The 26,431-nt window shown below is 60.5% G+C and overlaps 1 protein-coding gene across 1 annotated transcript; it reads left to right on the forward strand.

The window, feature by feature from the left end:
- The first annotated feature begins 1,605 nt into the window (after positions 1-1,605).
- Positions 1,606-26,125, forward strand: CSNK1G2 (casein kinase 1 gamma 2). The gene is given in 10 exon segments (XM_034657412.1): positions 1,606-1,757; positions 17,283-17,718; positions 23,762-23,802; positions 23,931-24,000; positions 24,080-24,228; positions 24,312-24,465; positions 24,467-24,606; positions 24,771-24,854; positions 24,946-25,052; positions 25,161-26,125. Coding segments are annotated over 9 exon segments (984 nt in total). The 5' UTR covers positions 1,606-1,757; positions 17,283-17,534; the 3' UTR covers positions 25,216-26,125.
- The last annotated feature ends 306 nt before the right edge of the window (positions 26,126-26,431 follow it).

The raw sequence follows: 26,431 nt of genomic DNA on the forward strand, positions 1-26,431 counted from the left end.
CCGCGCCCCGCGGACCCCCACCCTCGCTGACCGGCCCCCTCCCGCCCGTCCTCGGGCCCAGCACCTGTGGACCCCTGTCCGCCCGCCTCTGTCCGCCCCCATCCCACTGACTCCCACATTCCAGACGCCACCTCCTCACCCCTCGTCCTCTCACTCCAGACTGTCCCCCTTCCCCCGGACTCGGGCCTTGCCGCTTCGCACTCCTGCTGACGCCTCCACTGCAGACCTCGCGGTCCTCACTGATGCCGCGCTCCAGGCCCAGCTGCCCGTCCCCCCCGACCCCTCACTGCAGACTCTGCGGTCCTCCACTGGCCTCTGACTTGAGACCCCGCTGTCCACTTAGAGGCACTCCACTTCCCCCTTCACTGCTCCCCAGTGCTCAGGCCCGTTGCCCACTGCCCGTGTCTCCCCACGTCTGCCTTTCTATCCTGGACCCCTGCCCCAGCCCACCCGTTCCTGGTGGTCTGTAAGGCCCTGAGGGGAGAGTAGGGACGGCGGGGAAGCGGCTGGAGGGGTCTCGTCCGGGGTGACCTGTTGCAGGACCCTGCTTATGAACCGCCACCTCAGTGTGGCTGTGCCCTCCCCTTTCCGCCCGCGCACCGGTTTTGTTTTCCGGAAACACTTTGGATCAGGGAGGGGGTGAGATGTCTGGGCGCCCGGGGGCGGTGGCCGCGCTGATCTCCTCCCTGCCCCCTCTTGCCCCAACTTTCTCAGGGAAGGTTTCCCATTCGGGGCTGTGGGCTGTCCTCCTAGGTAGGCTTGGGGGCTCTTGGCCTCTGGACGGCATTGTTTGTGGGCAGTGGCCTCGGAGGGCTCCAGCACTTTGTCCCCAGCCCCTCTGGCCAGTGTCTCATACTCTGGGGGTGTCCACATGTCGTCCCTCCACTGGGGCTCAGTCCGATGCGTCTCCAGCTCTGTGGGTCCTCGGTCCTCCTCTGGAGGACATGGCCAGGCTCAGTTGGCGTTTCCCAGCCCCACAGACTCCTTTGCTCGTGGGTGTGAGATATGAGTGGGAGCACAAAGGCTCTAGGCAGGGTCTTGATCTGGTCACCAAAGGAGGTGGCCCCTTGACAAGAACAGATTGGGAGCCAGGCCCACAGGTTTGAAAGGGGGAAGTTCGCGGTTTTGGTGGCAGTTTGTTTTTGTTTTTTGCTTGTGTCTCCACCAAATTGTGCCCCAAGAAAGGGACCACTGGGTTCTGCAGGCAGATGGGTGAGGACTGGCTGTGGTACCCCAGGAGTGCACATGGGCTGCGTGCACCCCACGTGTTTTGTCCCCCCCCCCCGGTGATGTCTGTGGCCCTGCCTGTGAGAAACAGAAAGGGGGAGTGTTGAATGCTGAGGCTGGGGTGGGGGGCAGGGGTCCCAGCCCAGCTGGGCCTGCTGAACGTGCCACGCGTGTGTGGCCGGCCAGTGGAGGTGTGACCTGTGTGGTGGGGGTGGGGAGGGAGGTCTGAAAGGAACGGACTGGACCCCAGGGGGTCTGCAGGGGTCATGGGGCACGGGTCTTTTCTGTCTGAAGTTGGCACTTGAACCTACTTGTGTAAAGGGCTTTCGAGTCTGATTTTTGTTACTTCTTATTTCTCTCAGGTGGATTAGGGATGAGTGTCTTATTACCTGGCTTTGGGCGTGTCCTCGCTCTGTGATGACAGAGTCCCTGCGAAGACAGACTTCTTTGAACAGCTGGTTCTGGTTCCAGCAGATTTTCCTCCTTCTTCTCTTTATTACACAGTAATTACCTCTGGGTTGCAAGAGGAAGTAAGTGAGGTTTTTGTTTTTGTTTTTTTTTTAAAGTTGAAAGCCTTCCTATCTGCTCATCCCAGCTCTGGGGAAGCCAGCATGTCAGCCAGTAGGCATTCCAGACTCCTGTGGGGTCACTTGTGTCCATGGGGCTTTACTGGGACAGGCCTGGGACCCCCCTGGCCTGGTTCCCTCGAGGCTGTGGTTAAGGACAGTGGCATTTTCCCGGGGATACCCAGTAACCTCTTGCCCCATAATTTTTGTTGTTGTTTGTTTGTTTGTTTTTTAAGATTTTATTTATTTGACAGAGAGACAGCCAACGAGAGAGGGAACACAAGCTGGGGGAGTAGGAGAGGAAGAGGTAGGCTCCCAGCAGAGCAGGGAGCCCAATGTGGGGCTCCATCCCAGGACCCTGGGATCATGACCCAAGTTGAAGGTAGACGCTTAACGATTGAGCCACCCAGGCGCCCTTTCTTGCCCCGTAGTTGACTTTGTTGTGTTCCCCGTTCCTCTCAGTCCCCATGGAGCTGCCCCAGGCCACCTCATGAGCAGCAGGGTCCCTTGTCCTGGTCATGATGGGGCTGGATCTCTGTGTTGGCAGGTTCTTTCCAGGTGGGCCCCAAAAACCCAGGGGTGAGCAGTTGGGGCCCTGTCTACCCCTAGGAGGAGATTGAAGTCTGTCAAGGCCATAGGTCAGGTGGTGGGCAGAGGGCTGCAGAAGGAGCAGGAGAGGTGGGGCTGTGGGGCACTGGGTCCTGGGGGCCACCTGCCTTCAGGCCTCTGGTGGCATTGGGCAGGTCAGCATGGGTATGTCGGCCAGCTTTGATGGGGAGACAGGCACTTGTGAAGGAGTATGGGCATGCTGTGGGGTTGTGGTCCACGTCAGCGCCTTGCTGGCTCAAGCTAGGCCACTGGGCGTGCTGGGGAGAGCTCTGGCAACTGGTGGGGAATGTTCCCACAGGTCAAGTCTTTCCACGTGGTGCAGTCAGTGGGCCCTTAGGGAAAGGGACAGCCAAGCCAAGGCCTGGTGGGTTTGGAAGGCCCCCACCTTGCATAGCTTCGAGTCTGCCTCCTTCCCTTTTGGGGGGCCCGTTCTGGGCAGCCTCCCGAGTCCCCGCTGTGTGGGTGAGGAAGCAAGAGTCCCAAGTAACTTGCTAAGTATGGAGGCCTGGGGCCTGATGAGGCCAGCATGCACACCTATGCCACTTGGTACCCACAGTGCCAGCCAGGACTGGCCCAAGCAGGAGTTCCTGGTGGCTCCTGCTGGAGGGGGGCTTTCACCTCTCCTCCCCGTCCCCTGGGTGTTGCCCTGCCTTGGTGCCTCCCTCCTGCCCTGTCTGCCACAGACGCTTCTGGCCTCCACCATGCTCTCACAGGGCCTGTGGTGTGGGGGTCCATGCACGGGGCCGGAGGCACTCTCATGGGGTGGTAGATCCAAAACCCTGGGTCTTCCTGCACACAAGAACTGGCCGTGGTTCTGGGCCCTGCTGTCACACTGTCCCTCTCCAGCCCTGTCTGGGGTCCCGCGTGCTCTACTCACCCTCAGAGGGCATCTGGAGGCCCCTTTCTGGGAGCCTTCCCCCTTGCGATGGGTCCTTTCTCTCTGGCCACTCAGCGGCATCTGTGGTTAAATGTCAGGTTACAAAACAGGTTTTTTCCTGTAAGTTGCTTTTGGCATCAAAATTAACTAACATACCAGACCTCGGATGCAAAGTTGGCTCTTAGGTTATATCTACTGAGGTTCCGATCAGCAGCCCCTCCCCCCCCAAAGCACAAGTCCAGGAGAGCTTTCTTGGCGGGTGGGCAAGGTGCCTGCGTTTTTCATGCCAGTCACAGCTTCCTGCCAGAACCTCGGTAGCTCCTGGGTGGGTCCTGGGCCATCCTGGGTCACAGCAGGATCCAAGGCGACCCTGGGGTGGGCAGTCACTATTTAAGAGGTAGAAACGGACACCTGAGGACTCTCTCACTGCTTCTAGAAACATTCCGGGGGCTGTGATGGGATACAGACGTCTTTATAGAACCTTTACCACACCATGTGGGAGGCTGTGCTGGGTCTCACAAATCACCCTCAGTCAACCCCCCAGCAGCTCCGCTTGCGAATGTGGGCCCAGGAGAGCTAATCATCCTGGGCAGTGGGCCCCAGGGTGGTGCTGGCAGCTCCCAGGACCCTCTGGCACACCCGTGTGCACCTCTTTGCCCCCACCAGCACCTTCCCTCTTACCTCTGCTTTGACACCAGCAGGGAGGGTGGTGGGAGCTCTCAGCATGGCCTGCTCACTGCTGACCCTCCTAGTCTGTTGGCCCCCACTTGTGGGCTGCCTTCTTTTTCCTTAAGCTGCACTGATGGGCCTGTTGGGAATTTATGCTGAGGACACTTTCTGTCCCCACTGCCTTTCTTCTGGCACTGCTGACATTGGGGTTGAATCACTCTTTGGAGGGCGTCCTGGGCGCTGTGGGGGCTGAACAGCTTCCCTGGCCCCACCCACTCGGTGCCAGGATCACTGCAGTCGTGACGGCCACAGATGTCCCCAGGTGTCGCCCACTGTTCTGGGGGCAGGATGGCCCTGGGTGGGAGCCCCGCCCTGGAGATTTGCTGCCAGCCGCAGCTGCCTCAGGGAGCTGGAGCTGAGAGCTGGAGCCAAGAGGGGCCTCCCTGAGCGTGTGGCTGCGCAGCCACATCTCACGGGTCCTGGGGCCTGTGCGGTACAGCCCTCCCTTGCGTCTTGAAGCCGGAAGTATGAGGAGGCAAGCAGGGAGAGGGCTCTGGGGGCTGGTCCTCCCAGCAGCCATCAGGGAGGCGGCCTGGAGCTGCGGGCTACGCTGCATTGTGGCTCCATGGGCAAGGTCCCCGCATGCACGGGGCAGAGGACAGCCGGGCCTCCCTGCCGCTCGCTGTGCTGTGTCTTGCTCCTTCCTGGTTTCTGCCCTGGTGTCCAGGCTGCACAGGGAGGAGTTACACCTGCTGCCCGGGGTTCTGGCTCCTGCTACAGGTGGAGCTCCTCTGCCCTCCGGTGGGAGGTAGGGAGCTGCTTGGGAGATAATCTTCCCTGGTTTGCAGAGAGCAGAGAGCCTCAGCAGATAGTCCGCTGTTTCCTTGCAAACCTGGGGGCCCAGTTTAGCTGGTCCCAGTGCACCTTGGCGGCCCTCGCCCAGGCTTTGCCAGGTGCCCTCACCCCCGGGCCTCAGCTTCCCTGTCTGAGGCTTATGGGGGGTGACGGGTTTCTGAGGCACAGGTGCTCCAGACCCCCGGAGGAAATGGGACTTGGGCCACGTGGGTGGCTGACAGCACACCAGTGGCCTTGTCAAAAAAGCAACAGGTGAAATTCATTTTGTTTCACTCCGTGTGTCTAGGATCATTTAAACAGGTAATCAGTGTAAGAGATCGTTGCTGAGACCATTCATTGTTTCCTTCATATTTGGTTGTAGTTGACAATCGTGGCTCATCACTATTTGGAAGCTAAATTTTCATTGGAAATGCTTGATTTTAAGAAGTAACACAGAAATGGGGCGCCTGGGTGGCTCAGTTAAGCGTCTGCCTTCGGCTCAGGTCATGATGCCAGGCTTCTGGGATCGAGCCCCAGATGGGGCTCCCTGCTCAGCTGGGAGCCTGCTTCTTCCTCTACGCCTGCCTGCCGCTCCCCTGCTTGTACTGTCTCTCTCTGTGTTAAATAAAATCTTTTATTTTAAAAAAGAAAAAGTAACACAGAATTGAGTGGAAAACATTAGAGCCTCTGTGAGCAGTGAGTCTTCCTGGGAGGTTTATCAGCTCTGCTGTGCCCAAGGACCTTAGTTTCAGACAAACACCCACAGTTGCTTCATGTGAGTATGTCCCATATACTCGAGGAGACGTTCTCATACTCAGTTACTTGTTGCTTGTCTGAAGTTCATTGTTAACTGGGTGTGTTGTATTTTTATGTGCTGTATCTGACTGCTGGTGCCAGGGCTGTTTTGGGTTGGGGTGGGTGGCTGGTGGGCCTGCAGAGTGTGGAGTGGAACCTTCAGGATTAAGTGATGGCTCCCAGGCCCCACTCCAGCCCCCTGCATCAGCACCTCGAGGTGCACTGGGAATCCGGATTTTCAGCAGTGCTGCTTTTGAATTCTCATGTAGTCTTCTGGGCCCCGAGAGCTGTTCCATCCCAGGACTGAGCTTGGGGGGTGAGGGCACGTGGCAGAGCCTGGGCGAGGGCCACAAGGTGCGCTGGGACCAGCTCAGCTGGGCTCCCACGTTTGCAAGGAGATAGTGGAGTATCTGCTGTGGCTCTCTGCTCTCCGAAAACCGGGGAAGATGATCTCCCAACCACATTTGGGGGCTGCACTGCCACGTGTGGGGCCAGAGGCAAGGGCTGGGTAGCTCTGGGGTTTCCCATTAAAGACCCCACTGCCACCTAGGCCTCTGGGGGGGGGGTAGCCTCCCGAGGGCCTTGGGAGTCGGCTCCTGTGAGCCTCTCGTGCACGAGCTCTGTGCACACGGGTGAGTGGGAGCCGCGCTGACGCCCTGACAGGGTTTGGTGAGCGCTTGGGTGTGTTGTATGAGCTCGGGGTCCCCGGGCCCTGTGGACTGGGCCTGTCCTGGGTGGCTGTGGCGGGGGGCAGCCTTGCCCGGGGCCGCCAAGGGGTTGAGGCTCGCAGGTTGGGGTCGCTGAGCTCTCACGCAGCGGCGAGTCAGCCCTCCCACCTCTCCCCACCGGTTTCTGCATCTTGTTTCCTGTGGGCGCACGTCAGTTGACTTCTCGGAAGTACTTGCAGGCAGCGTCTCACGGAAGCCGGGTAAACACGGGTCCAGGAGCAGGACGTGTGGCTTTGACCGTGGGCTGGCTTTCAGGTCTGACTTCAGTATGCACCCGTCTCTCCGAACCCTGCTCACTCTGCCTTTTTATTTTTATGTATTTAATTTATTTTTAATTAATTTTTTTTAAGATTTATTTTAGAGAGAGCCTGTGTGCACACACAAGTGGGAGGGGCAGGCAGAGGGAGAGAGAACCCCAAGCAGACGCCCCGCTGAGTGCAGAGCCCTACATGGGGCTCGATCTCATGACCCTGAGATTAGACCGGAGCCGAAACCAAGAGTCAGATGCTTCACTGACTGAGCCACCCAGACGCTCCTCACTGTATCTTTTTGTTTTTTATTTTTAAGATTTTATTTTTATTTATTTGAGAGAGAGTATGTGTGCATGAGCAGTGGAGGGACAAAGGGAGAAGTGGGCTCCCTGCCCCCCAGGACCCTGGGATCATGACCCGAGCTGAAGGCAGGTGCTTCAGCGACGGAACCACCCAGGCGCCCCCTTTTTAAACAGCTTTATTGAGATATCCCACACTCCACTTCTTTTTTTTAGTTGAGATATAATTTACAGAGCCATAAAAATTTACTGAAATGTGCCCCTCAGTGGTTTTTAATACAATCATAGTTTTGTGCAACCATTGCCTCCATGTGATTCCAGCACGTCCCATCACCCTTAAAGAATACCCATTCCATCAGCCGTCACGCCCCATCGCCAGCCCCCACGAGCCCCCTATCCATCCGTGGAGGAGCCTGCTCTGGACGTGTCACACACGTGGACTCACACGCCGTGGGGCCTTCTGTGTCTGGTTCCCTGAGCGTCGTGGGCTCGGGGTCCGTCCCTGGGGCAGCGCGTGTGGGCACCGCGCTCCTGCTGGTGGCCGAGGGACGTGCCCGCGTGTGGGGGACACGTGTTTATCTGTTCATCCATTGGCGAGCATTGAGGTTGAGGTCGTGTCCACCTTCCGGCTGCTGTGAACACAGCGCACAGGTCTTGCGTGGACTCATGTTCCCAGTTCTCTGGGGTGGATATCGAGTAGCAGGGTCGCTGGTCACTGGAAGGCTCCGTGTTTCAGTTTTTGAGGATGCACTGGTGGGTTTCCGTGGTGGCTGCTGCAGCTTACAGCCCACCCGCTGTGGCGAGAGCCCCGTTTCCCCCATCTTCACCGACTTACTTGTCACTGCATCCTGGCTTGTCACGTCATTTTTCCCTCCTGGGTCAGGGTCTGACCCCGCATTGGGGCATCTGCCTCCTTGCCGTGCACCTTCTAGAGAGCCAGGGGTTCTGCGTGGGTGCCCGCGGTAGCAGCTGTGCGGCCCGTGCCTGGACTGTGGGCTCCCTCAGCCACGTTCCTCTGAGCAGGTGCACCCAGCGTCTTAGAGTCACACGTGGGCCTCGTGAGACCACAGAGTCAACGTCCTGGTTTGGTGGTTTAATTATTTATTTAGTTGAGAGAGGAAGCCAGAGTGAGCGCAAGCAGGGGGAGTGGCAGGGAGAGGGAGAAGCAGGCTCCCGGTGAGCTCCCCGCTGAGCAAGGAGCCCGATGAGGGGCTCGATCCCAGGACCCTGGGGTCATGACACTTAACTGACTAAGCCTGCCAGGTGCCCCGGTTTGGTTTTTTTTAAATACCCTTTATCTTGGAGCAGTTGTGTGCGTAGTCAGCACGTAGCGCGGAGCTCCCTTGGGCCCCACGCCCGGGCCCTCTGTTCACACCTCGCGTCAGTACAGTGCGTTTGTCACCGCCGACGAGCAGGCACTGACACCTGTTATTCACCAGAGATCCTCGCTCTGTCCCAGGACCCCATCCCCACACCACGGGATTCCGGTTGTCACTCTCCTTCGGCCCCTGCAGGCTGAGACACTCGGTCCCCTGTTCTCGTGTGGATGCCCTGCGCGGTCGGAGGAGGACTGGCCGGGGGTCCCGCAGGATGTCCCCAGGCTGCGTGCGTCCCGTCAGGGGTCCCTGCTGCCCATGCAGCTCCTCCCCGCGGACGCTGGCCCCGGTCCCCTGGCCAGGAGTGCTGGCCGGGCTGCACGCTGTCCTGGAGCCCAGAGGTCCGGGATTGAGGTGTGGCAGGGCCGCGCTCCCGCGGGCTTCAGGAAGGGCCCTTCCTGCCCCTTCCAAATCCTGGTGTTGCTGCTGTCCTTGCCGTTCCCTGGCCGTGGCGTCCGTGGCCTGCCCTTCCCGGGCATCTTTGTCCTCTCCTCATGAGGACACTTGTCTGAGGAGAGGGCCTACCCTAATCTGCAAGTAGGATCGGGTTTCTGGGCTCAGGACGTGGCTTTTAGGGGATGCGACCGCGCACGCTGGGACTGCTGCAGCATGTCTTCACCGTGGTCGCGCTCGGCCCGTGGGATGAGGGCTGCCCGAGGACCAGCGCGTGCGCCGGGACCCCTGCCCCTGACAGTACTTAGCTCTGTGAAAAGGTGTGGAGGAGGGCTTTTCTGGGCGGCCGTGAGGGTCGGAGGAGAGTCCCGGGCTGACGTGTGCCGCCCTGCATGTCCGCTGAGCCCCCGGCGCCCCCTTACTCCCAGAGTGCGTTTCCGCATTTGTCGTCCGTGGGCGGGACTGGTGACTTCCGGGCTGGACAGACGGCCCCAGGTGGGCCCCACGCGGGGCGTAGTGCAGGTGGGCCGCCCGCCTGAGCAGCAGGGCCCACCCCAATGCGCGTCCCTCGGTGATCCGGTGTCTCATGCGAACCGTCCTGCGGAGGGCCCGTGCTCCGACCCCCGCCGTCACCCGTCTCCCGGGGCAGGACCTGAGGGCTCCCCGCTCATCTGCCCAGACCCCTCCCGTTTCCCTTCAGCTCCATCACAGTGCTTTCCAAACACACCCTGATGGAGCATGAGCCCCAAAGGGCACCCGCAGCTTACCCAGCGATGTCCGTGGCCTGCCCAGCTTTTTCGAGGCAACGTTTCAAAGCAAATCCCAGGTGTCCTCTCCTGCTGCCTGTGAATAGAGCAGGGGGTGCCTGCCTGGGACCCTCGTGCCCAGGTCTGGGGGTCTGCCTCTTGTGATTCTCTGCTCGGTGCCGGTTGCATGGCCTCAGCTGTGAGGCTCGTCATCCGGACCTTGCCTCTCTTTCGTAATCTGGTTCATTCTGAAAAGATTCAGGTCTGTCCGAAGGTTGCAAGGCAAGCGCTCTGAAGTCCCCTGCTCTCGGAGCCCGCTGACCCGGGCTGTGTTTGCACAGCTCCGGCAGCGTTGGCTGCGCCCGAACCACTGGAGAGCAGACTCTGGTGGCCTCTGTGGTGGCCCGTCACCAGCGCCTGAGCGCGGCGCTGCCGCCCGTCTGCCTTCCCTCGCCCGCCTGGCCGGGATTTTGGGCGGGAACCCCACGCCGTCTCCTGTACCTTCAAGGGCTGCAGAGCTTACGCTCACCCCGCACCGGCGCCTTTCCCCGCCGCTCACTGAGAAGTGGCCTGTTTGTGGCACCCACTGAGGATGCTTCTCCCTGGTTTCATCCCCACTGCTGACCCAGCAGCCAGCGTGGGTTGGGCGTGTGCTCTGTTCTCTCCCCAGTTTATTTGGGGGTGGACCCCTTCATCTGTAACTCCATTGTTCATGACCTGTTTTGCTTAACGCACATCAACATTGACCTCGTCACGCGGGGCCCGTTGGGCAGGCTCCCGTGCCTGCCATTGTGGGACCGCTTCCTTCTCTGTCGTAACATGATCTTGCAGGTGACTTCAGACTTTTTGGCTGTGACTGCAAGGTCGACCATGTCTCCGGGGTCCAGGTCACTCTTGGGGAGTGCTGTCTAAATGCCAGGATGTGGCACAAGGGGTACTTGTGACCCTGGGCCCAGGTGAATCCTGGGGGGGAGACCTCGCCTACAGGTCACTAAGCCCCCATGAGATAGAAGTGGGTCCGGCTCGGGAGGGACATGCATGTCCAGAGATGCCGGTGGTGGGGGGGTTACATAGCCTGGATCCCACGTGAGGTGGGTACCCAGGACCAGGTCCGCCATGTGCCCTGGGGCCAGGCAGCCTTGGAGGGTCCTCCTTCTCAGGAGGGTGGCTGCCTGCCCGCATCTGCTCCCAGACGTGCCCCTGCCCCAGGCTGGGGCTGCACTGGTGATGTCAGCCAGGGACTGTGACATCACTGAGTAGAGATGGTCAGAGAAGGGGGTTCTTGGTGCCTCCACCAGGGGAGCTGGCCCCTGGCCCTGACAAGATGGAGGACCCCCAAAAAACCACGGCAGGTAACTCACCTGAGGTGGGTGCTCGCAGAGGAGCACAGCCCCGCCCCAGAGCAGTCTCTTCAAGACCTGTTCGGTGTGGGCAAGGGGGCTGCCTGGGCACTGGTCCGTGGTCCTCGTGGTGGGGGCAGGGGGCAGGCCAGGGCTCCCCCCGGGTCAGGGGGCCACAGGGTCCTGAGAGGAGCCCTTTCCCCTGGGGGGCCTGCCTTGCGTCAGGAATTGGGAGCCATGTTGGTTGGGTGGAGACTGTGGTTATTTTAGGCCTGAGTGAGGGACGGGAGGCCCCTTCCCCCAGGATAATTATTTTTAGCTGTGGCTCTTGGGCCTAGGCCAGGGCTAACAGCAGACACTTCCGTTGCCCTCAGGTCTCAGGTTACTGGGCTTCACCCAGGTATGCCAGGCTGGGCACCTGCCTGTCCTGGGTCCTGGATGCGTGTTATCAGGCTCTGGTCCTGGCCCTGTCTCAGGCCTCTCGTGCTGCCCCTGTCTGTGCTTCCCACAGGCAGGCATGTGACTTGCTCTTGCTGGTCCCCTGCAGGTCCGGACACCTGGCTTTCAGAAGGTCCCAAGACAGAACCCAGAATGCCCCTGTGTGGCCCGTGCTGGGTGGGGTGGCCTCCCAGGGCATGCTGAGTTTGGCTGCCTTCCAGAACATTTGCAGCTCCCTGCTGCCTGGTGGGTTGGGGTGGTGGTGGCTCTCTTTTGTGGAGGTGAATAGGGGCTGGTGTCGCCAGGGCTTTCCTGGGAAGGGATCAGAGTGAAGGGCTTCTCACCTGCCACCATGGTGCCTGCTGTGCCCCGCAGGTGGTGACCCATGTGGTGACTTGCCCTGTTGTAATGGGACTGACGGGGGCAGACGCTGACCAGCCGGGGGCCCGATGGGGCTCGGGTGAGCTGCAGGTCGCCGGTGTTGTGTCAAGGGCCCTGTGGGCCCAGGGGCCTGCGGTGGGGCAGGGTGTGCACGAGCATCCTTCCGGTGATGTGCCCGAATCCTTGTCTCCACTGCCCGCCGGAGCCCTCCCCACACCTTGTGTCCTGGCGTGCTGCACCCCGGCCTCCCCAGCTCTGTTCCCAGCTTTGTCTTCCTGGTGACTGGCCCCAGCATGATCTGTGGGGCTCCTGAAGAGCGGACACCCTCTTGTCACTCGGTAAGTGCCCTGGGTTTGAGGAACTCTGTGCCAGGCCCCAGGGCAAAGACCAGCTCTCGGTCTTTACGGGTCATCCTGGCCTCGTCTGCGCGGAGACTTCTCAGCCCTCCCCGTTGGGTGCGTGTCCCCCTGAGCTGATGGCTCTGAGGATGTCCTGTTGCTGGGTTTGGCCGCACTGCCTTTGCAGGGAACCCCCGGGGCCCCTTTGCCCCTTGAGTTCACCCCTCATCGGGATAGCAGAGGTCATGAGACACAAGAATGTCTGTGTCCCAGACACAGGGTCTCGTTGTGATATTTGAAATTCTGTGGATTTTACATCTGAAGGAGTCTGATGGGCCTTTGTGTTTCGAGTGTCTTTGTGTGTGTGTCTGTGTGGTTATCTGTGTGCCCGTGTATCTGTGTGCCCGTGTGTGTGTGTGCGCGCCGGTATCTGTGCCCGTGTGCGCGTGGGTATCTCTGCCCGTGTTTGTGCGCGCATGGGTATCTGTGTGCCCGTGTGTGTGTGTGCGCGCGTGGGTATCTGTGTGCCCGTGTGTGTGTGTGCACGGGTATCTGTGTGCCCGTGTGTGTGCATGGGTATCTGTGTGCCCGTGTGTGTGTGTGCGGGGGTATCTGTGCCCGTGTGTGTGCGCGGGTATCTGTGTGCCCGTGTGTGTGCGTGGGTATCTGTGTGCCCGTGTGTGTGTATCTCTTTGTGTGTGTGTGCGGGTATCTGTGTGCCTGTGTGTGTGTGTGTGTGTGTTGCGTGGGTATCTGTGTGCCCGTGTGTGTGTGCGTGGGTATCTGTGTGCCCGTGTGCGTGCGCGGGTATCAGTGTGCCCGTGTGTGTGTGTGTGCATGGGTATCTGTGTGCCCGTGTGTGTGTGTGCGGGTATCTGTGCCCGTGTGTGTGCGCGCGGGTATCTGTGTGCCCGTGTGTGTGTGTGCGCGCGCGTGGGGGGGGGTGTGTGTGCGCGGGTATCTGTGTGCCCGTGTGTGTGCGTGCGGGTATCTGTGCCCGTGTGTGTGCGCGCGGGTATCTGTGTGCCCGTGTGTGTGTGTGTGTGTGCGTGTATCTGTGTGCCCGTGTGTGTGTGCGTGTGCGGGTATCTGTGTGCCCGTGTGTGTGTGCGTGGGTATCTGTGTGCCCGTGTGTGTGTGCGCGGGTATCTGTGTGCCCGTGTGTGTGTGTGTGCGGGTATCTGTGTGCCCGTGTTTGTGTGTGTGTGCGGGTATCTGTGTGCCCATGTTTTGTGTGTGTGTGTGCACGGGTATCTGTGTGCCCGTGTGTGTGTGTGTGCGCACGGGTATCTGTGTGCCCGTGTGTGTGTGTGTGTGTGCGGGTATCTGTGTGCCCGTGTGTGTGCGGGTATCTGTGTGCCCGTGTTTGTGTGTGTGTGCGGGTATCTGTGTGCCCGTGTTTGTGTGTGTGTGCGGGTATCTGTGTGCCCGTGTGTGTGTGTGTGTGCGGGTATCTGTGTGCCTGTGTTTGTGTGTGTGTGCGGGTATCTGTGTGCCCATGTTTGTGTGTGTGTGCACGGGTATCTGTGTGCCTGTGTGTGTGTGTGCGCGTTCATGTGCAGATGCTCGTGTTCTTGATTACCTTCTTACTTGAAAGAAAATCCACGTGTCTGTTAACGGACAGTAGGTAGGTTCCAGCGACCCCTTAGTGTGGAATCCAGGAGACTTTCAAAGCAGCAGTGAGCATGCCAGGTGTGCGCAGGGCGCGTGGGTTACTGTGCCCCAAGTCCCGATACGGTCACTCGAGGCTGTGGCTTAGTGCTCTGCCCTCGAGTTTTTACCAAGGAAAGAACCAAGGGTTTTTTGCAAAAATCCTGTCCTGGCTGATGACCGTCTCAGGGACTGCCAGGGTTCTGCTCATTTCTGCTCCATCCAGCTCTCCGGGCGGGTTCACACCAGTTTGTGCGCACGGGCGGCTGCCCTGCACATGGGCTTCGTACCCGGTACCCCTACAGCCTGCGAGCTCTTCCAAAGGCAGCTGCCCGTCGTGCCCTCCTCGGTTCCTCTTTCATGACTCTTACACTTCAGCCACGGTCGCTCTCGAGGAAATGAGTCCGACCTCCCTTGTCTCAGTCAGGGGAGGAGACTTGTGTCTAGAAAGAAAGCAGGCGTTCAGGGAGATGCAGCCTAGAAGCACCCCCGGGATGGCAGGACGGGCTGGAGCACGAGGGGCGCGTACACCCCAGTGCACAGTGCGGGGGCTTCCAGAAGATGGTGCAGCCGCTCGGAAAGCAGCCCAGCACCTCCTCAGACGGCTACGGTGGAGTTTCCATCTGAGCCAGCAGGTGCACACCCAGCTGCGCACCGAGAGACACGGAAGCACGCGTCCACGGATGCTCGCTTCTCAGCGCCCAAAGATGGACACGTGTGGTCCCCCCCGCATGGGAGCGTCTCTCGGCCACATAAACGAGCGAGGTGCCCACATGCGCTGCCCGGGGACGGACCCGAGCCCACGACGCTCAGGGAGGGAACCAGACACAGAAGGCCCCACGGCGTGTGAGTCCACGTGTGTGACACGTCCAGAACAGGCTCCTCCACGGACGGGAAGGGGGCTCGTGGGGGCTGGGGGCTGGAGGAGAACGCTGCTGATGTGGGTAGGATTTCTTTTTGGGGTGATGGAATGTTCTGGAATTAGATCGTGGTGATGGTTGAATAATTCTGTATTAAAGACCACTGAATTGTACACTTTTTTTTTTAAAAGATTTTATTTATTTATTTGACAGAGAGAGAGACAGCCAGCGAGAGAGGGAACACAAGCAGGGGGAGTGGGAGAGGAAGAAGCAGGCTCATAGCGTAGGAGCCTGATGTGGGGCTCGATTCCATAACGCTGGGATCATGCCCTGAGCCGAAGGCAGACGCTTAACCTCTGTGCCACCCAGGCGCCTCTGAATTGTACACTTTTAAAAGGTGAACCGTATGGTTTGTGAATCATATCTCCATAATCCGAGTAACGGTAAAGCAGGGACCTCCAAACAGAAGAATGCCGTCTCCACCCTGGCGAGGAGAGACGTGCTCTCTGGCTTTTCCTGATGGTTCCGACGCCTGCACGGTGTGCCCGAGGAGCAAGGTCTGGCTCAAGCCCTGGAGGAAGGCTGAGGCCTGTGGAGGGCTTTGTTCTTAGGAGTAAGCTTGAGATCATGGTCTCTGTAGATTCACGTTCCAGTGGAACCCCGGGTGCGCTCAGAGGGGCTCTCGTGGTGTTTCCAGGTGTGCGTGACAGGACGGGGGCTGGCTCCGTCAGTCCCAGATGGACGTGTTTCCTCCTGGGGGATTCCAGCCACTGTTCCCAAGACCCCATTCCCCTTGCATATTCTAGGCTCTGCCCAGGGGTGTGTGGGGCACCACTGATGGAGCGGGGAAGTTGGGGATCCCTGCAAACCCCCTTTTTTGCGTTTGGCCCCCGTACCTGACTGATAGGCCCAGCCCCCAGCGCCCACCAGAATGATGGTCCCCAGAGCAGGTGGGGCTTTGCTTCTTCCTAACCACAAGCCGGAGGTTCTCCTGTGGTGGGGCAGGGGACAGAGCAAGGCCCGACCAGGCTTCCCAAGCAGCATACCTTTCTGTGATCTGGGCGTGCACACAGGTGTGGGGGTGTGCACACATGTGTGAGCACCCAGGAGGGGGTATGTGTGCCATGCCTCTGGGCCGTCGCCACTCCCCGAGCACATGGCCTGGGATAGCCTTCCGTGGGGCCTCTGCTGGCTCTGAGCCAGCTACTCCCAGGACTCTTGGTCCTGGTCTGGTCAGTAGAGGGGGGTCTTAGGGGGGAGGCGACACCATCCCTGCCTCCCTGGGACATCGGCAGCAGGGCTGGTTGTGGGGGAGCAGCCTGCCCTCAGGGTGACCCCACGTGCTGCCAGCCCCGCTCACTCAGCCTCGACTCAGTGTTGTTACTTGGAGTTGAAGAACCCGCCTGCCCCTGTCCACGGTGAGCCCATTGGTGCCCCCATTGCCTTGCTTTTTGTCAACAATCCTGTTACTCATTCACAGACATTCAGGGCGTGCGTGGCAGGCATTGAGTGCCAGGCAGGGATGGGGTTGGGCGTGAGCTGGGTAGTGGCCACTCTGCGCCTGACAGCTGTGTGGACAGGCAGAGCCCTCCGCATCTAGGCCTCTGGCACCGCACTCAGATTTAATTTAATTGATTAAATAATTTTAAGAAAGGGAGGGGGGGGAGTGGGAGAGGGAGAATCTCAAGTAGGCTCCATGCCCGGCACGGAGACCGGCGTGGGGCTCGATCTCACAACCCTGAGATCTTGACCTGAGCTGAAATCCAGAGTCACGTATCAACCGACTGAGCCACCCAGGTGCCCCCACACTCAGATGTTAAAGGCGGACGTGTTTGGTGGGGTGCTTATAGGAGACGTTGGTTTCTTTCTGAGGAGATCCTTTGGTGTTGGTCTGAGCGGTTGGTGGGGCTGGGAGGAGGACGCGTGGCTGAGAGGCCTGGCCCGGCTGGCTGGCGCCGAGAACCTGCAGGGATGGGAGTGGGTCTGGGGAGGGCATGGGCCTGGGGACACAGAGTGGGCTGGACGCCGCTGGCCGGAGCCAAGGCCAGACCCAGGGTTGTTTCTGTGGGTACCTGCCCCTCGCCGCACCCAGCTTGTGTGGCTGGCCCCTTCCTCCCTGCGTCCTGGGGGCTGCTCAGCACCTGCCTTTCCTTCTACAAGCCTTCCACGACCCCACTTAGTCCTTAAGGGGCCAGGGCTGGTCCCACCGCACGGATGCACAGCCTGAGCCCCGTTCGCCGGCTCCGTCAGCCTGGGAGCCCACCCGACTTCCCTCAGCAGCTGCTGACCAAGTGAAGCCTCGCCAGGGTCAAGGCCCCTTGCAGCCCCACCCGACCACAGGTCGCAGGTTTCTGGAATTAGTCCCGGGGACCTTGGCATCAGCTGGGCAGGGCAGGGTGGGGTGTAGCAGGGGCGGGTGGGGCAGCGCAGAGGCCTCCGGGGTCAGTGGTGAGGGCCTGTCACCCAGCCTCGGGCACTGCTCTGCTGTCTCTCGTCTTCCCTGTACTGGGGAGCAGCCCCTAGGCGTGGAGAAGGGGTTGTGGGTGAGGGGGCTCCTAGCCCTCTCTGCACCCAGACTTGGGGCTCCACCGCCGGCTTTGGGGTTCTAGGGGTTCATGTGACCAGCCACCGCCTGTGTTGGTGGTGGTGTCGAGTCACGGGGTGGGGGTCACTCAACAGAGCACATGTCTCCCACCAGCTTGACGTGTGGTGTTCACAGGGCCTGAGTCACTGCACCTGTCTGTCCCCCCGAAAGTCAGGGGCGCACGTGTACCTGCAGAGATGTGTTCGGCGTGCCGCTTTGCTGCCAAGCCTGTCATGTGCTGCCCTTGGGTCCCCCTGCCGGTCTGGGGCTGCATCGTGGACACGTGTGTCCTTCTAACCCGTGCCTTTGTTTCTCTGCCAGCTGGGAGCCACGAGATTTGAGGCGGCGGGACCTGTCAACAGAATGTGTCCTCCCCCTGCATGCGACCCCGAGGCCACCGAGATGAGCGCCACGGCCGGGCCCTGGCAAGCGCCCACGTCTCACTAGCAGGGAGCCCGCTGGGCCACCATGGTGTACTAGGCCCGAAGAGCCGGCCGCAGCCTCAGGTCTGCACAGACCCGGGATTTGCACGGCAGCAGAGTCACCGTGGAGAGGCCAGGGTACCACAAACTTATGGATTTTGACAAGAAAGGAGGGAAAGGGGAGTCGGAGGAGGGTCGGAGAATGTCCAAGGCCGGCGGCCGGACCAGCCATGGCGTCCGGAGCTCGGGGACCAGCTCAGGGGTCCTGATGGTGGGACCCAACTTCCGGGTCGGGAAGAAGATAGGCTGTGGCAACTTCGGGGAGCTCCGGCTAGGTGAGCCCCCTTGCTTACGTTCTGGGGCATGGGGAGGGGGAGGCTGCCCGATGGGGCTGTGGCCACCACTCTCAGATGACTTCAGATGGTGGGGACTGGGAATTCAGGTAAGTGTGAGGATCTGCTCCCCAAGGGGGAGGTTTTGCCAGAGGGGTGGACGCCTAGCCTCACCCTGTGTTTCTGAGGGACAGTTTTGTGGGGGATCTGCGTGCCCCCCCCCCAGTGCAGGAGGCACCCACGTGGAAGTTTCTAGCTGGTGGGTCCAGGTGCATTTGCACAGTGGAATGTAAGCTTAGCTCCTGCTGAGTGCTTAGCTACCAGGAACCACAGGCAAAGCCTGAGCCCTGTGCGGTGGCCAGCATCACTGGCGTGTGTCTCAGCCCGTGGCCCTGAGAGGCTGGCTTGAGAGCCTATCCTGAGCCAGAGCTGTGTCTCAGCCGCTCCAGAGGCTACCAGGGTTGGGCTTGGGCCATGGAGTCTCACTGCCTGTCTGTGGCTTCAGGAAGCCCTGGGCTTGGGGTTTCTGAGCCAGCAAACTGTCGAGGGCTGGGTGTCCGATCTCCGTGTGCTGGTTGGAGGCGGGATGCAGGGCAGATGCCGGGCTCAAACAGCGGATGCGTCTGTCACTCAGTCACTGAGACTGCTGAATTCCCAGGGGAAAGCACAGGGCAGCCGGGTCCAGCTCTCCCGGCACAGCAGGGCCCCGGCAGCCTGGTAGCCAGTTCCCCAGGAGACCCCGCACAGAGCCACCTTGACCCCCTCCTGCTGCCCTGTTAGAATGTGCGTGTGCACACATGCTCACACAAACCGGGACACACAGCAGGCCCAGTCCTGACCTGCAGCCTGGGGGAAACGGGGGCCTGTCCTTGGGGTGTCAGGCTCAGCAGTTCTGCTAGACAAATGAGAGCGTGTGTGGGGGCCGTGGGTGCAGCAGCGTCTGGCTTGAGGTCCCCGTTTCGCATGTGTAGTAGCTGGGTGTCCGCCTGTATGACTGCACCCCGTTTTCTTCATTCTGCTGCTCAAGGACATTGGGCTCTGTCTAGATTTGCATCGTCGTGAACAGAACTGTCGTGAGCCTCCCTCTCCAGGTCTTGCGTGCAGATGTTGTGAAAGAGCCGGGTCACGGCCAGGGTGCGTGTTGGCGAGAAACTGCCAGACTGATTTCCACAGTGATGGTGACATTTCTAAACTCCTGCGGGCAGCATATGCGGGTCCTGGGGGTCCCACGTCCCTTCCCCATCAGCATTTGGGGTCGTCAGGCTGTTTTGAGTGTGCTCGGGGTGGGTGCTGAGTGGTTTTCATTTGCATTTCCCTGATGATTCATGTTCTCCCGTACATCCTGTGTCTTTTTTCCTGACAATTGGAAGGTTTTCTTTTAATCTTTGGTTTCAGGTTTTGATTCTGCAGCGTTTAAGGTGGATTTCTTTGTGTTTGTCCTGCTTGGGATTGATTGAGCTTCATGGGTCTGCGTCATACTTTTTCAAACAGAAAAACTTTATAGTCGTTATTTCTTCAGATACTTTGCTGTCTTCATTTTCGTGTCTCTTGCATCCTCAGACTCCAATTACACGTACGTTAAATGTTTGATGCTCTTCTCCAGGCCCCTCAAGCTTCGTTTAAGTTTTCTCTTAGCCTTTTGTTCCTTCTTTGCTTCAGTCTGGTTAGTTTTTGCTGTTTGGTAAGTTCACCCTTTTTCTCTGCTTTGTCTGGTCAGGCGAATTTTTCATTCCATGCACGGTATTTCTCACTGTTCCCCATCTGCTTGTTCATTTTGCGCATCTTGTCCTTTAAATCCTCACACGTCCTTGTGAGTGTTTGAAATGTGACATCTTTGGCACCTTTGACTTTGTTTTTCCTCGTTACTGTCTCATCTGCCTCTTGCACACGTCTAGTATGTTTTATTTTCTGTTGGAAATTGTGGGTGCCACGTGGGGCACTTCTGCATTATGCTTTGTCCCAGAAGCTCATGTTGACGTTGTCGGGGGCTGGTGGGCAGCTGAGAGCAGACCTGACTCAAGGGCCGGAGTCACCTCTGTCCCATGGTGAGGGCGTTCTGGGTTCTCAGCCAAGTGTCCGGGGAATTCAGGGAGACCTCTGTATCTGGATGGCTGCAGCTCCAGCCTTCTGTGGCCCCCAGGGTCTTCCTTCTGCTCATAGCCCCTCGGGAGCTCACCCTGAGCACGCACAGGTGAGACTGCTGACATTGGTGAGCCCCCCCCCCCCGAGCAGCAAGCACCTGTCTGCAGATCCCGACTTCAGACACGCTTGGGCACGTGTGCACACACTCACCTTCAACTCAGACTGGCCTTCAAGGACTTCGGCTCTCCCAGAACTCCCACGGGCAGTCAGAACCCCAGAGTTTCTTCGACAAGACACAATAAAGTTACCAGTTACCGTAAAGGATCAGTTAGAATCATCAGAGTTTATAACATCTTTTTGTGAGGGGCGTTCAGTCAGTTGAGTGTCCGACTCTTGGCTTCGTCTCAGGTCCTGATCTCATGGGTTGTGGGATCGAGCCCTACGTTGGGCTCTGCGCTCCGTGGGGAGTCTGCTGGAGATTCTCCCCTTCTGCCCCTCCTTCCACTCGCGTGCATGCGTGCTCTGTCTCTCTGTGAAATAAATAAATCTTAAAAAAAAACCATGTTTTTATGAGACAACATTGCTGGGAGCGAGGGCAGGCAGGCCACAGACGGCCGTGCTCTCAGAGCACAGTTTGACAAAGCAGTGACGTCTGCACTTGTGGAAGGACTGCTCAGTAATCAAAAGACATGCTCCGATTAAAAACAGGCATGAGAGGGGCACCCGGCCGGCTCCATCGGACGAGCGTGCGACTCTCGATCTCAGGGTCATGAGTTCGAGCCCCGTATCAGCTGTAGAGATGACTTAAAAAAAAACACACATTAAAAACAGGCAAGAGATGTGAAGAGACACTCCACAAAAGCAGACCGAGGGATCGCCAGGGAGCGAGGGCACTCCGCCTCATCGGCCACGAGGGAAGGCAGCCACGCAGGTGACACGCCGCACGCACAGCAGACTCGGCAGAGTGGCCCTGCGTGTGCGTAGGAAGTCCCGTGTGCTAACGCTCACTTCCATGGTGCTTGTAAGGGAACACTGGGAGCGAGCCGGGGTCTCCCAGGGCGACCGGCTAAGCCAGCCAGACCTCGTCCCCGCAAGGGTCCTTCCGCAGTGCAGAGAGAGCTCTGACGCGTCGCGCCATGTGGAAGCAGCCGGGAGGAGCAGACGTGCCCGTGATGCCCCCTCAGCGGCCGCCTGTCGGGACGTGCAGGCGGGTCGGGCCGGGAGGGGCCCGTGTGGTGGGCTCGGCCTCCATGGCGGTGCAGAGCTGGCGCGGCACGTGTGCCCGCGTTCGCCACGTGGGCTGCGGTGGGCACTTCGTGGGTGTGTGTCCCCTCCAGGGGGATAAGGAGCCGCGAGTCCTGCTGAGCCTCGTCCGCGCTCTCCGTCGCCGGGTGCGGAGGGGATGGGGTACTGATGTCTGCTGCCCTGAAACGCTCTGATTTCACCAAAAATAGGGAGATGAGGGCCGCCTGGGTGGCTCAGTGGGATCGAGTCCCGCCTCGGGCTCCCTGCTCAGCAGAGAGCCTGCCTCGCCCTCTGCTGCTCCCCCTGCTCGCGCACGCGCTCTTTCTCACAAGTAAATAAAATCTTTTTTAAAAATGAGGAGGATGAGTGGGTGACAGGTGCACAGGCATACAGCAGAGCAAAGAGCAGGTTGTTACAGACGTCACGTCGGTGTGAGGATGTGGGTCTTTCCTGCAGGGGGTTTCCATTTCTTTATGTTTGAAACTTTCATCATGAAATGTTGAAGGAAAAAGGTAAGAGGCAAAACCTATTTTTTATCAAAACCCAGGAAGCAGGGCTTCCAGAGAGCTTTCCTTCCCTGCTGCTGAGCGTCTGAAGAGCTGTTTAGTCATTTACCCAAGTGAATGGAGGTCTGCAGGAAGGTGGGGCCCTCTGCCCGCCCCTTCCAGACCGCAGCAAGGAGGGGGAGAAGAGAACGCAGACCGGGAGAGAAGCGAGCTGGGCTCATCCCAGACGGCAGGGTCGCGGGCACGTCGTGGCCACAGTCTCAAGATGCAGTCAGAAATGAATTTTTCTATTCAAGCAGCAGTTGGAAAAGAAAAGCTTAAACCCACTGCCGATTGTAAGCACGCCAAAAGCTGCCAGTGCCCGTGAAACAAATCTGACAGACGCGGCGCGCTCCCCGCCAAGAACTAAAAACCTCGGTGAGGGAGAGTCACCTGCGCGTCGTGGCCGGGGCGGCTCACGCTCAGCTGTCCCCTCCCCAGGCTCTCCTGCAGGCCTGCGGGACCTCTCTGCGCGCTGCGTGCTGGGGAATCTGACCCGCTGGCTCTTGATCCGCCTCTGGGAACAAAGGCCCCAGGGGGGCCGGGACCACGCCGGGGACGCCTCGGAGCACGCCCAGGATGGGGCGGTGACTGGTGGGAGGGGCCGACAGGTGTGGGAGCCCCGGCCTTGGCCCGTGAGGTGGTACACGGTGGGGCCCCCGCTGTCACGCCGGAGGAACGACCCAGGTGTGGATGTCTCCCAGACTCTGGAGCCGCACGATGACGGGGAGAGTCAGCTGAGGCCTCTTCCCACCGCGGATCCTACTCCAGGACGGTGGGACAGATGGTGTGGATCGTAGAGGAGCAGGCATGCCCGTGAGGCCAGTCCGAGGGCGCAGGCCAGGATCGCGCTGGGAGGAGCCGCTCTCCTGGAGACAGTGGCTCGGCTCCCCACGGCTGTGCGCAGAGTAATCCCCAGAGGGGCGGGGGGGCAGGGGTGAGCGCTTAGGCTTGAGGGGCTAGGGCGGCCCTCCATTATGCAGCAGGTCAGCCAGCCTCAAAGCCACGTGGGTGCTGGGCGTCCACACCCTCGCTCCTCCAGGCGAGGAGACCCTTTACAGAAGCCCTGAGCCCTTGGGCTGGGGCCGTCTAGCCAGAGGCCCCGTCTGTGGGGCTCTAGCAGGTGAAATCTGGGCTGCCACAGGTTCTGGAACTCATGTGTTTGCAGTGCTCTGAGGTGGGGCGTGTTGGCTTTTCTGTGTGGGCTCCTGGAGGTCCTGGTGGTCAGTGATGGGCTTGGGGAGGTGACCTGCCCCAGGCTGTTTCTAACCTGTGAGGCATGTGGAGTTCTAGCCCCAGGCGTGGTGAGCTCTGGTGCCCTGGGAAGCCAGCCAGGGGCTTTCTGCCTACCAGGGGCCCCTGGGCAGGGTCTCACTGGACCGCAGGTTCCAGCAAGGGGCAGGGCCCTGGGGCCAGTTCTCTTTCTGCACAAGGGAACTCCCCATGCTGATGGCCGGGTGTGGAGAGCCTTGGGTGAGTCCCTTGCAAGACAGGAGCTGGAGAAGCCTTTCCGTGCGGCCTCTTGCCAGGGGGGCCGTGCTCCACAGGGTTGGGGTCTGCTGGTGGGACAGACAGAAGGCGAGGAGCCCGTGGGGGTGGGGGTGGGGGCGGGGACTGCTCGGGGCCGGTCCTAGGCGGAGGCAGAGCCGGTGTTGGAGAGTGTTACTGGCAGACCGGGTGAAGGGGCGGTGAGGAGGGGAGAAGAGCGGGGGTGTTTGGGGGAGCCAGGAGGGGATTCTGCGGGTCAGATGGCATAGGCCGAGGGGAGCACGGCCTTCTATGCTGCCGTGGGGGCTGGGGGGCCTCGGGGTCACCATGGGTCTGTGTTTTCTCTCTTTGTCTTTTTAGATGGGAGAAATTGGAGCGAGTTGGTGTGCTGGCGGGAAGGATCCCCTAGAGAGGAGTTGGGAGTGGCCCCCTTGAGTGGGCGGGCCTGGGTTGGGGGGAGCGGAGGGCTGGCTGGCATGGAGGGCTCGAGGATGAGGGTAGGGGGCAGATGGGGGCCACCTGTGGCGGGGCGGCGAGCCTGGTAGGCATTCTTTTCGCTCCCAGGACGTGGCCAAGCTCAGGGCGGGTCTCCCAGGGAATAGGAGATGGCCCTGGAGGGGTGGGTCAGGTGGGGTCTCCCCCTGCTGGGGTCCCACCGCACTGACTGGTGCGCTTCTCTCCCACAGGGAAGAATCTCTATACAAATGAATACGTAGCTATTAAACTGGTGAGTCCAGGCTTCCCTCCCCCCGCCGCCCCGGGGGTACTGAGCTCAGGCTGGCCTGCTGGCTCTCCTGGGAGGGGGTGTGCGAGCACGGTGGGTCACCGGACCGCATGCCCGCCTGCCCTTCGCAGGAGCCCATCAAGTCCCGGGCGCCGCAGCTGCACCTGGAGTACCGATTCTACAAGCAGCTCAGCGCCGCAGGTAGGCGGGGGCGCGGCGGGGGCGCGGCGTGCAGGGCGCCGCGCAGGCCCCCACGAGTGTGTGTGTGTCGCCCCCGCAGAGGGCGTCCCCCACGTCTACTATTTCGGCCCGTGCGGGAAGTACAACGCCATGGTGCTGGAGCTGCTGGGGCCCAGCCTGGAGGACCTGTTCGACCTGTGCGACCGCACGTTCACGCTCAAGACGGTCCTCATGATCGCCATCCAGCTGGTGCGGCTGGGGGCGCGGGGGAGGGGCGGGGACGGGGAAGGGGGCGGCCGAGGGGGCAGCCCTGAGCCGCCGCCCCCCCCCAGATCACGCGCATGGAGTACGTGCACGCCAAGAGCCTCATCTACCGCGACGTGAAGCCCGAGAACTTCCTGGTGGGGCGGCCGGGCACCAAGCGGCAACACGCCATCCACATCATCGACTTCGGCCTGGCCAAGGAGTACATTGACCCCGAANATGGCCACGTACCTGCGCTACGTGCGGCGCCTGGACTTCTTCGAGAAGCCCGACTACGACTATCTGCGCAAGCTCTTCACCGACCTCTTTGACCGCAGTGGCTTTGTGTTCGACTATGAGTACGACTGGGCGGGGAAGCCCCTGGTATGTGGGGGTCCCCGCACCGCTTGAGTCCTGGTTCCTGCAGTGGGTGAGGCCCCGGGATGTGGGGCCGGGAGCCTTGGTGCTCCGTGCCCATGGGACCCCAGGTGCGTGGTGGGTGGGAGTAGGCTGCCCGGCCTCAGCGCTGCGTCCTGCCCCCCCTGCAGCCGACACCCATCGGCACGGTCCACTCCGACCTGCCCTCGCAGCCTCAGCCTCGGGACAAAGCCCAGCTACACAGCAAAAACCAGGTGAGGGGCTGGGCCGAGGACCCCAACGATGGGAGGGGTGGGGCAGGGCCCACCTGACTCCCCTGCCGCCCCCCCCCACCCCCCCACGCAGGCACTGAACTCCACCAACGGGGAGCTGAACGCAGATGACCCCACCGCCGGGCACTCCAATGCTCCCATCACAGCGCCCGCAGAGGTGGAGGTGGCCGATGACACCAAGTAAGGCCCCGGGCAGCGGGCGGGGAGGGCAGCCGGGCGTGGGGACAGCTTGGGCCCCCTCCCCGCCCACCTGCCACATGTCCGTGTCCCCTCGCCCACCCCGTGCAGGTGCTGCTGTTTCTTCAAGAGAAGGAAGAGAAAAGCAGTGCAGCGCCACAAGTGACCCTGGGGCCCTGGCACCCTGAACCCTCCTGCCGCAGCCCCCTGGGGCAAGCCTGGCCCCGGCCGTGGGGCCCACAGCCAGGACACACACTGCTGGGCCGGCCACAGCTGCCCGCCCCCGCCCCGCACGCGGGGTCACTTCTTTCACAAGAGACTTTGGCCGAGATTTCTACACCCGTGTCTAGTCCTCCCCTCCAAGAGCATTAACTATTTGAAACAAGGAGAAGAGCAACAGCGGCCACCCTGCCCTGCGCCCCTCCCGCCCGCCTGCTGAAGTGAGTAGTTGGCCGCCCGCGCCGGCCAGCCTGTCCCGTTAGTCTCATAAAGTCCAGCTTGTCTCCCTCGATCCAAAGGCCGTTTTCTCGAGGGGGCACTGTGGGCGTTGCTGCCGGGGGCGAGCCTGCCCTGGGCCTCCCCGCACCACAGGGGAAGGCGGGGTGGGGGGGCCCCCCAACCAAAATGCTGCACCAAAGCCTGGGCCGGCGGGCACAGCCCCGCAGGGTTTCCTGCCGCACCTGCTCATGGAGCCGTGTCCAGGGCCCGGAGTCCCGGGGGCGGCCACCTGCTTGGCGCCCGGGCCTTGGTCTGTGCCCGGGTGTGCGTGGGCTTCTCGTGTCCGTGCTCCACGCCGCCGGCGGAGCAGCAGGAGACAAGCGCCTTAAAGCCCTGTCCCAGCCCCACAGGTGCGTCCGGGGCCGGGCAGCCCTGGTGGGAGTGCAGTCCTCCTGGGCCCCCTGGAGGGCCTGTGCTGCCACTTGGGGTAGTGCAGCCGGGGGATGGCCTGGCAGCGGCGTGTGTGTCTAGGTCTTGCTTTACACGGTGTACAGAAATGGCACTTTGGTGTCTCTGACGCTTCCTGGAAGCCATAGAGTTTAGGGGCTTTTTTAAAAAAATAAAGGAAAATGAAAGCACTCCTGAGTGTGGTGTCGGTGTTTCCAAGAGGCTTGGCTGCGGCAGGACAGATGCTTACATCCCTGGGAGGGGCAGGCTTGCGGGGACCCCTTGCTCAGGAGACAGGGACAGTCAGAACAAGTGAACCGAGAACTCCAGTCAGTGTCGGACCTGGGCTTTGTTGTGTTTGGGGCCTGAGAACACTGCTGTTAACCTAGTCAAGGTGAGAGCAAAGGACAGGTAAGGGACAGGTCCCCTTGGGCCTGGCTTCACACAAACACATTAGAAACCCTAACAAAGTGGATTGTTCTTTCAGGCGAAACAGG

The sequence above is a fragment of the Ailuropoda melanoleuca genome, chromosome 4 (assembly GCF_002007445.2).
Source record: "Ailuropoda melanoleuca isolate Jingjing chromosome 4, ASM200744v2, whole genome shotgun sequence".
Taxonomy (NCBI): Eukaryota; Metazoa; Chordata; class Mammalia; order Carnivora; family Ursidae; genus Ailuropoda; species Ailuropoda melanoleuca.